Genomic DNA, 10,650 nt, shown 5'->3' with positions numbered 1-10,650 from the left:
CTCCCCGTGCTGGGGGGGGCACAGGGGGGCCGGAGCGGGAGCGCAGGGCTGCTCGGTGGCTGTGCCAGGGCTCCCGGAGGGCTGCCATCCTGCTTTCTGGGCAATGATGCCCAGGGAAGGATGGGGGAGCCCTGCAAAGCTTGGGGGACCAGGGACACAGCTCTGTCCCCCCTCCCACGGTCGAGGTGGGGTGCAGACAGCGGAGCAGCCCCTTCCCAGGGCTGCCCCTTTGCACCGGCCGCATCCTGGCCAGACCAAAGGGGGCCGGTGGGAAGGGAGGGAGGTGAACGTGTTATTTTCTCTGAGGCAGATGTCGGCACTGGGTGGCCGAGGTGGCAGGCACGGTGCTGGGTACTGGTACTCAGTGTTGGTTGGGTTCTGTTGGGTGCTTGGAGCCCACAGGCTGGATTCAGGGCATCCCACCGGTGCTGGTGAGCGTCGGCTCGGTTGGGGCTTCCCGGTGCATCGCGCTGTTTCTCACCCCGATTCATGTCAATTAGCAGGAATGGGTGCTGGGCTGATCAGCTTCCAATTAGCGAGCTGGGGAGGGGAGCGGCTGCGCGTCACCCCCTGTCCCTAAGGGGCAGCGGGGTGGTGACCCCGTGCTGAAGGAGGGCTGAACCCCAGCAGGGAGGGGGACCGCGTTGTCCCAAGGGTCACCGTGCCAGGCAGGAGGGGGACCCACGCCTGCCGGTGCTCCTGCGAGGCATCCACAGCAAAGATGGGAGAAGGACCCGGGTGTCCCACAAGCTGCTGGTTCTTCGCGGGTGGCCAGGGGGGACCTGTGGAGTCACGCCTTGTGCCCCCATCCCCATCTCGTCTCCGTTTGTCGGGGTTTGCCAAGCGCAGGGGGGATCGCACCCTCCTTCCCCCCCCCCCCCACCAGCAGCTGCCCGGCAGAGCCCTGCCCTTGGCAGGCACTCCAGGATTCCTCCGGGCTTAAAACTCCCCGTCCCTTCCCATCAAGAGGGATTTGAAGCTAGGGAGAGGGGGGCTTAGTTCCCAGCTCTCCCATTACGCCCAGGAATTAGGATCCATTACTGCTCTTGCGACGAGACCGGGGCTCCCTGCCCTACATCCGTACCCCTCCCCGGCACTAATGCACCGGGCTCAGACCCAGCTCCTGGCAACCCTTATGTAAATAAAGTGCAGGGGCAAAGATTGTGATCCCATTAGGCAGGATTAGTGCCTTGTGAGGCCCTGGCATTAAAATGTCATCCGCAGTGGAGGGAGAGAGCTGGGCTCATCCCTATTCCCGTCCCCCTTCCCTGTTGCCAGCACTTGGCATCCCATTTATCCCATCCATCACCGCCGGCAGCTCGGCTGGAGCGGCTCAGCCTTGAGGCAGCGTCCCCTGCGCTGCTCCCTGGCAGGGCTCAGCACCAGGGTCACCGGTGCTGGGGGGACCGGTGCGGGCAGGATGGGGACGGCGTGGTTTGGAGGCACCTTTCTGCATGGAGGTGACCGTGCTGTGCTGGCATAGCTGGCACGGCACCCGGCCGGCGGCCCTAGGAGCTCAGCACCGGCCCGTGCCACCGGCAGATGTGCAGATGTTCCCGGGGACGCCTCTCGCTGCCGCCTGTGTTTGGAAAGTGATGAATTTCTGCACCAGCTAATTAGGCTCTAATTAGCAAGTGGAGTGTAAACAGTCACAACAGATGGGGGAGAGGCGGAATTAGCAATAGTGACCCTTCATTTCGGGGGACGTGGCTGTCATGCACCGGGAAACCTCCTGCTGGGTCCAGGACCGGGGCAATAGCAGCCCCCATCCACGCTGGCTCGGCGGTGGGGTGATGAGGTGGTGGGCACCCCCGTGCACCCCAAATTTGGTGATGCCATAGCCTGTCATGCTGCCAGGATGGCGGGAGAGCGGAGCTCCCCCCCGGCTTGCCGGGAGCAGAGCTGAGATGCTGGGTGCTGCCAGCGTGCCGGGGAGTAGAGGGAAACTGAGGCAGGGAGGGCTGCCAGAAGGGCTGGGGTGCGAGGGGGTGCCACGCTGCTCAACATCAGGGCCCCCCACTCGTCTCCCCTCGGTGCCGCGGAGCGTCGCGCTGACGGCGGGAGCCGGCGCGGGCAGCCGCCGGGGAGCTGGTGGGCAGGGGAACGCCGGGAACAGCCTGCCTTGTTCCCGGAGGCCTCTCCAGAGATGTCGGCACTAAACCAGCCGTGTTGCCCTCCCCGGGTCCCTCCGCTCCTCCTGCCGTCCCCGGCGCTGGGCTGGGGTCCCTGGCAGGGCGCGGGGCTCCCAGGCGGCTCTGTACCGGCCGGCTGGGAGGATGATGAGGATTTCACACGCGGTCGCCCGTATGTGCAGCCAGAGCTGCTCCGGCACAGCCGTCCCGGGGGAGCGCGGCCAGAGCTCGGTGCCGCCTTCGCCCCCCCACAAGAGATGCCCGGGGTGCACCCGGGATCCCCAGCCCCGCTGTCCCCTGTTGCAGCTGGGCTGTTTTGGCTTTCCCAGGGGAGCAGAGGAGCCGGTTGTGGGCAAGGGGACAGGAGCCGCTCGGTCCAAGGCGGCTGCCGTGACCTTCGCGGGTGGATAATGATCGCACGATCAATAGTGGAATTAGGAGCCGCCTCTCCTCCTCTGTGCCGTTTTTCACCCCTTAATGCAGAACAGATGGCTCGGGTGCTTCAAAGCGAGATGAGCCTTAGCTGCTTAAAATCAAATTAGGATGTATGCAAACGGCGTGCGGGCCCAGGGGAAGGTGCACCAGGAGCACCCTGCTTCCCAAACGCCTCCCAAACACCTCCCAAAAGCTGGGTGCTGCGCTCAGTTGGGGGGGGGGTGTGTGTGCACTGAACACGCCGGGTCTCAGTCCCACCGTGCCGTCCAGCCCGACGTGGGCGAAGCTCCGGCATTGCAGGTCGAGCTCCTGCCACGCCGTGGTGGGGACACATGTGCGCACCCCCACGCACACGCGTGCAGAGGTGGCACACGTCGTGCACAGGCGCAGATCCTGCGCCCTGGATGTTCCCACGAGCCCGGCTCGGTCAGGCCCAGCGGCACGTGTGTGCCTCGCTCCTTGGGCATCCCAAAAGCCGCAGCTCAGCCGCCGCGGGATTGCCACGAGCTCTCCAGACCGGGGAACCACACGGCCACGGGCCGGGCTCGCAGCCAGCTGCCCTTGGTGCCAAACCCCACATTTGGGGCACCGAGCTGCCGTCGTGCCCGTGGGCACCCCTCTGCCCCCGCGGCGTCTGGGGCTTGCTGGGGAGCTGGGCTGCGGCAGGATTCGGCCCCCGTGCCCCACGCCTGCTTTGCGAGGTGCCCTGATGCCCGGATCAAGCCCGGACCTGGGGCAGGAGCACCGGGGTGAGAGCTGCCTGTGCCAGACAGCGCTGCTGAAGGTCGAAGAGGAGGATTGAATTAAGGAGCCATGAGCTGCTCCTTCCCTGCCTAATGACTTGCCTGGCATTTAGCATCACCGTGCCCGCCCCGGGGATAGGCAGGACAGGGCAGCCGGGTGTAAATGAGATGGGCATATCCACGTGGGTGCACCAAGCAGGCACCCCAGGGTGTGCAGGAGCCATGCCCTGCCAGCGAGGAGAGGAGAGGGACCCCCAGTGCAGGTCTGGCGGTGTCTGGGTGCCTCTGAGCTCCTGCAAACTCGTGACATCCCCCCCAGGGCAGTGGGGCAGCGGAGCAGGCTGAGCCCACGGGCACTGCTTTGGTGCCGGCTCACTGTGCGGAGAGCCGTGGCAGGAATTCAGCTCGCGCACACAAGAAAGTGAAGCCCTACCCCAAAGAAAAAACCTAAAGCTGTGATTGAAAGCGCACTTGAAAGCTGCTGGGGAATATGAATGTGTCTTTGAAGTAAAAGGGCTTCCATTTGTTAAGCAGAAAATGGAGCTGTGTGTTTCGATTTATAGTTTTACTTAGCAAATAAAACAGGAGAGGAGTAAGTGTTTATGTCTCGCTCTGCTCCCAGCCCCTCCGCCCCCTTCGCCCCCCGAGTTAAAAGCTCAGTGCTTCTGAAACGCTACAAAGGCAGCCGGGAATAAAGCAAAGCAAGCAGCTTAGATAAACCCTAGATGGGCTAAGCTCTTGTCGATAGGCTTGTGAAATGGCTCGGGGGAGGAAAATGGCCAGTGGAGGGGTCTGGGGGCCCTGGCTGGGACAGGGGGACGGGGAGGTGACCACCAGCATCCCCCTGCCCACGTGCTGCAGGTTTATGGTTATGGCTGTGATGAAGCGGTCCTGCTGCCGCGGGGCCGGCAGGCTATGGGGCCGGCAGGCTATGGGGCCGGGCATGTTTCTCACCCCCTTTCCCTCCTCTCTCCGCAGATGATGTCTCCCCATACTTTAAGACGGAGCCGGTGCGGAGCCAGGTCCACCTGGAGGGGAACCGCCTGGTCCTGACGTGCATGGCGGAGGGCAGCTGGCCCCTCGAGTTCAAGTGGCTTCACAACAGCCGGGAGCTGACCAAGTTCTCCCTGGAGTACCGGTGAGTCCCCACCACCGCCACTGCCGAGCATCCGCAGCGAATCCCGCCCGGCATGGCGGTCCCTGCCGGCACTCGCCGTGGCACAGAGGGCATTTGCCAGTGTCCCTGCGAGGGGATGCCGTCCCCGGGGAGGCAGGCGGCGTGGAGGCAGCGGTTAGCACGCTGGGAGCTGCCGCCTCTGTTTGGAGAGCAAATGGTGGATTTAAGCAGGTCAACATCAGGAAGGAGGCGTTTGCACAAGCGGGATTAACACCCGGCCACAGATCACGGCCGGCTCGTGGCTCCCCGAGAACGGCCCGATGGGGGGAAAGAGCAAGGGAAGGGCGGCACGAGAGATCGCCCCGGGTTCGGGCATCCAGCCTCATGTGCAGACTAATCCTGCCGCAGAGTGGCCGTCCCCCACGTCAGAGCCCGCTTGGAGCTCACCTCTAAATCAAGCCGGGCACCTCTCGCCGTCTCTTCTGTGTGCGTGTGTCATTCTCTCTGTTTTAATCAATAATTCAGCCCGAGACAAGCCGTTCCCCGTTTAAAGGCATTGAATCCAAAGGCTTCGTGTTGCTGTAGCAACGCGGGGCTGCTCCGGGATGCCAGGAACGCAGACAATGTGGCTGGGTGACGTCCCCTCTCCGGCACCGTGTGCCGTGCTGGGTCCCCTCCCCAGCACGGTGCCATGCTGGGTGCTGGAGCAGTGGCCATCCTTGGGGACAATCCTTGGGGGGTTGTCCCCCACCAAGCCACGGTGACTGCAGCTCTGCGATGTCCCCGAAGCCCCAGGCTCGGTGCTGGGTGTTTTTAGCAGTGCTGGGTGCCCCGTGGGACAGGTCCCTTGTCCCGGTGTCAAAGCTCAGAGACCTGTTGAGCCCCTTGATTCCCACAGCTCACGCCTGTCGGTCGGTCACGTTGGCTGCAGCGGGAACAAGGCAAAACGTCAACCCTTAAATAGGATTGTGGGGAAGGTGGTGACAGCAGGGTGGGGGGACGCAGGGCCCGTGCAGGGGCTCCTCCAGGGCAGCTGCACAGCACTGGGGCAGAACCACCCGCCCCAGGCAGGAGAAAGGCATCAGGCTCTCCCCCATCCTTGGAGGGGGTCGGGGAACCTGGGGGGCACCTCCAAACCCAGAACGGGGATTCCTGGCTTCCTTTCATGACTGTGCTCCTGGGTTTGCTCCGTGCCTCAGTTTACCCTTCTGTAGGAGAGGAACCACCACTCTTATCTCTGCTCTGGGATGCCGGGCAGCTCTGGAGCCCCGTGTCCCTGCGCCAAGGTGACTCCCTTTCCCCAGAGCCCCCGGCCCCCGCCTCCAGCTCCAGCATCCAGCCAGAAAGGATTAGGGAAGGAAGCGAGAAAATAAACAAACACGTAGGGAAAACCCAAACAAACCCAGCCGCAGCTAATGAAGCAAACAGCCTCTATGCAAATCGCTGCCTGGCTTTAACCCGTCCTCTCGGCAGCGAGGACGCAACCTGCTGGCACCAGCTTCGTTCTGCCCGGCGTGCGTTGCTTGTCCCCGGGTCTCCGTGGGGATTTAATGTGTCGAGATGAGAGTTTGGACATCTTGCCTGGAATTGAAGGCTGCCGGTGAGGAAGGCGAAGTACCAAAATTAGTTATGATGGGCAGAAATTGAATTTTAATAGAGATGTCGGTGGCACGGAGCCAGCCTGCTCAGGCAGTGGGAAGGTAGTAATTAAAAGTTAACGAGTTTAGAAACAGAGTAATCCTTGGAGAGGGGAGGGCTGGTGTTTATGGCCAGGGAGGCTCAGGGATGCTCCTGTCCATGCGGGGGCCGGGAATGGCTGTGGGTGCTTCGGCAGCGTGGGTGAGGGATGCGGGGTGCAGCCACCCCCCCCCCCAGCTTGGGGCTGGCACGTGGCCCCTGGCATGTCCCCACTCCGGGGACAGGAGGGACCTTCCCCGGGGTCTGGCCAGGCCCATGACGGGATGCATCGTCCTTTGCAGCAGGGCCATGTGCTGGCAGGGGAGAGCAGCCCCAGGGAGCCGGCCGGGCTTGGTGGCATCACCTCGCGGTTCCCAGCTAGGGCGGCGTGTCAGCGAGCATCTCGTCCTCGGCATCCTCACCGCTCCTCCCCAAATCCTCTCCTGCAGCAGGGCATCCCGCCGGCACCGCCGGCTGCTATCGCCCTTGTGCATTTTACCCATTTTTCTGGGGGCTGGGGCTCTCGGCCCCTCAGCCCCGCGCTCCCCACGAACCACCTCGGTTCATCCTCGTCCGATGGTCAGACGAGCTCACGCCGCGTTTTAAGGGAAGGAGCCACTCTCCCAGTTTGGCAGCGTGTTTCCATGGCGACCGCCCTTTCCTTCCCGCAGCGGTTCAGCCGCCAGCTTGCCACCGGAGCGACTTGTTGGCGTGCGGCAAAGGGCAGGTGGGGAGTGGGCTCGGCAGACCCCCGGCCCCGAGCCGGCGAGGGCCAACGCGGTGCCTCTGCGTGCAGCTGGAGCCGACCCCTTGGGAGCCGACCCCTTGGGAGCATCCCTCGGGGGAATCGGGGACCAGCTTGGCTCCGTGTGCGCGTGGAGCTGTCCTCCCTCGGGAGCATCCCTGGGGATCAAGTGTAATCAGGGACCACAGAGGGATTGGGGACCAGCCCAGCTCTGTGTGTGCGTGGAGTCATCCCCGCTCGGGAGCATCCCTGGGGACTGCGGGAGATCAAGGACCAGCCTGCCTTCACCCACTTGCTGCCTCCGTTGCCTGCCGCTGGCATGGGGTGCACGGAGACAGCTATCCCATGGGACCCCAGCTGCCTCCCGCGCCTGGGGACCCCACAGCACAACCCCGTCCCCTCCGATGCCCGTCGTGACCTTCGTTAAGGTGACGGCGAGGCGGGTGGGCGGTGGAGTCTTTCCCGCACGCTCTGCTCCCGTGCCCTGGCACGCCGGCACTGCGCTCTCCAGGGCCAGCTCTGTTTTTCCGTGCATAATCTCGCCGGTGCCGGGCTCTCCTGCGAGCTCTCCAGAGCCTGACTTCTTCTCGTACGAGGAATCATAACATGCAAATCAGGCAGCTTGATGTCTTTAATGAAATCCTCAGAAGGAAAGCGCTTCTCTGGTGAATTGAGGATATTTATTTCTCATACAAGAAATTTAACATGCAGATTAGTTGGGTCTGGTAATTTATCACATGAGATTGTCGTATTAAGGGTTGCACCGAGTCCTGCTGCCTTCGGAAATTACCTTACACATAGATTACCTCTGGACAGACTCCCATCCGTAGAGATGCATCTTCTATCTACTAAATCAGCCCTCTTTCCTCTCCCCATGTCCCTCTGCAGCTGGTGCAGGAGCCCAGCAGCTACTAATGGATCCCCTGTCTCTTCCCAAGAGCCCAGATCCCCTTTGCCGGGAGCTCGGAGCCTGGGAAAGTGTAATTACATCTCCGACGCTGGCTGGCTTTGCCGCTGCTGTGCTCACCTCGCCTTCCCCCAGCAAAACCGGGTTTGCACGACTGAGCCTCCCGGTGCTCCGCTGGGTTTCTCGGGCATGGCGCAGCCCCACGGCCCCTCGCCAAGACCGCCTGAGCCCTGGGGTTGGTTTTCCAGCACGTGGTGCCTTCTACCCATCCCCATCTACCTCCATGCTTGGGGAGGGTTGGCAGGAGCCACCCTGCACGGGCTTACCGAGGAGAGGCAGATTTGGGGCTGTTTCGACACCCCACCCTGCTGGGTTGGGATGTTTTGGGGTGCGCGTCCCCCAGGGATGCAGGGAACACGGCATGCTGCACACACGGGACTCTGCCAAACCTTTATGGCGTTTGAGAACCCCAGATGTTTGATGCCCATACTTTGTCCCCAAATTATGTTAAATATGGAGCCAGGATGCTCTCAGAAACACAAACCTGGTGGCAAACGGGGCAGTTCATGCCTGGCTCCCTGCTGGGACCCCAACTTGTGCTGCTGCTCGCCGGGAGCAGGTCCCTGCTGTGGCTGGACCAGGTCGTTGCCAGCCCAGGTGTGAAGCACAGCCCTCTCCCCTGGGGAGCTAATTGCCATTCAGTAATATAATTAATGGGAGCTGATGAGCATTGGAGGGGTTGCAGCCAGGCTGAGTGGGAGCCCAGCAGTGAGTTTCTGGTGCCCGTGGCTCCAGCCTGGCTGGCTTCATATTTGGCATTGCTGTATCTGGCAAAGCCCCCAGGAGTGCCGGTGAGGCACCACGGAGCCGGTCATGGGCAGCATGGGGTGGGCTTTGCTGGTGATGCTTGTGCTGTGACAGCTCCTGCTTTTCTCTGTGCCTCGTTCGGCTTTGAGGGGGACACGGGGGGGTTGGCGTGAGCAAGCGGCAGCGATTGCTGGGTGCAGGGCAGCGGTGCCCGGGAGTCATCCGGGCATCGGGGCTGGCAGGAGGCACGCGGGGGGGAAGGCGATGGAGGGGATCTCCTTGCTGGGACCTTACGTGGGTTCAGGCAGCAGTGGGAAGGAGACAGGCGGAGGGCTCTCGGACCCAAAGATGCCACCTGAGCTGGGCGGCAGCTGTGGCCGAGCTCCTGGAGAGGGATGCGCCGGAGCCCTCCGGATGCCGTAACGCGTATTGAGGCTTGCGCGCTCGCTCCCCTCTCCGCTCTGCAGGAAGGTGGCAGATTAATACGTGGGCATTAATTGTTAAATGGCTCATTGTTCTGGCAGGGCCAATTGAGGCAGCGATTTACAGGGCCGCCGGCACGCGCCGAATTCCCCTGACCAAAGGAAAACACTTCGGCAAGCGGAGAGGTGACAGCTCCCACCACGTGTGTCAAAAGAGAGCCCTTTCCAATCAGGAGCTAATTGAGTTCCGATAATACAGTTAACAGGGGCTGATGAAGTACCAGGGGGGTTATTTAAAAACATGCTGAGCGGAAGCCCAGTGCGGCGGCTGGGTGCAAGCGGAGGTGCTGGGACGCGTGGCTCAGGTGCTGGGAGTCGTTAAACCTTTGCTAAGTGTGTTTTAATGCTCGCTTGACATTTCATTATTGCACAGTAACTATTCAAATACATGTCCCTTCTAGAATTAATTAGTCGTTATACAGGATATTAATCAAAGGGGACCATGCCAATGTGCTGATATCCAAAATCCGATCCAGCTGTTGCTGTTACTGGGCGACATTGGAAGAACCACACAGATTTTTGCACTCTTCTGGCTTTCAATTTGATGGATCAAATCCTTTGGCTGATGCTTTTCCTGGCCCCTCTCCACCCCCTCAATCTAATAATAATTCGGCAGCGTCAGCCCCACGCTTCTCAGCAACGCTACAATAATCGAGCTGGGAGCATCAGCCAGGACTGGGGCATCACTCTCGCGGCACCGTGAGCAACCCTACCATAACAAGGCGGTGCGTGCAGCCCGGCGTGTCGAGCGTATCGGTGCTGCCGGTGCCTTGCCAGGGTTGCACGGTGAGGGGGGGGTTATGGCTGAGCGCGGTGCTGCGCCCTGCCCTGCCTCGCTGCGGTGGAGCTGCTGGGTAGATGGATGGGGAGGTCGTCGTTCCCGACGTGCAGCCCATCCATCTGTCAGATCGATCCGGTGCCAAAGCCTTCCACCGGCCGGCTGCTTCTGCAAACCCGCCGGTCCCCCGGCACGGAGCTTCTGGCTCCGGAGGCCCCTCCTGACCCCGGGGCTGAGCGTGGCACAGCCGCTTCCTGACCGAGCCTGGAGACCGCCGCTGTTTTCCATCAGTGCGTTTTTTTTTTAATTTTTTTTGAAGCGCAGGTCAGTTCTCGCTTCGGAAGTGCTTTTCCCCGCAGACGATGCCCTGTCAACCTCTGTCTTTACAAACAAACCAAACAAGCCCCTCGAAACAGCAGTGTCAGCAGCAAGGGCTGCGCCGGGAGCACGGCCAGACCTCCGTCCCGGCTTGAGCGGTGCGAAACGCGCCTCTGGGCTGGCAGATGGGCAAAGCGACCCGGTTGGAGCGGTGCCTGCCGGCACCGGGTGGCAGGATCGGTCCCAAGTGGAGGAGCCGCCTCCTTGGATGGCACGGTGGAGCCAGGAGCTGCTGGCCACGGAGGAGCAGCCGTGGCTTGTGGCTCGTGGCCGTTCCTGCTTGCTCAAACTCGGGGGGGGGGGGAGCTGCGTGGGGTGCTGGGGCTGCATGCTTCACCCCTCCTCCTGCCCGCAGCGCTTCTCCCTGCGAGGGGGTGAAATTGGTTACCGTCCCCTTACAGCCAGGCGTGATGGGGGAAGGAAATCAAATCAGAGCAGTCTTGGATAAA

The 10,650-nt window shown here is 62.1% G+C and overlaps 1 protein-coding gene across 1 annotated transcript in view; it reads left to right on the top strand.

The window, feature by feature from the left end:
* SDK2 (sidekick cell adhesion molecule 2) overlaps positions 1-10,650 on the top strand; it is a 51,287-nt gene that overhangs the window by 16,868 nt on the left and 23,769 nt on the right. Inside the window, 1 exon segment of the mRNA XM_030013828.2 lies at positions 4,289-4,448. Within this exon segment, the coding sequence (XP_029869688.1) occupies positions 4,289-4,448 (160 nt within the window).

The sequence above is a fragment of the Aquila chrysaetos genome, chromosome 5 (assembly GCF_900496995.4).
Source record: "Aquila chrysaetos chrysaetos chromosome 5, bAquChr1.4, whole genome shotgun sequence".
Lineage (NCBI taxonomy): Eukaryota > Metazoa > Chordata > Aves > Accipitriformes > Accipitridae > Aquila > Aquila chrysaetos.
This window is presented reverse-complemented; position numbering and strand designations above follow the sequence as displayed.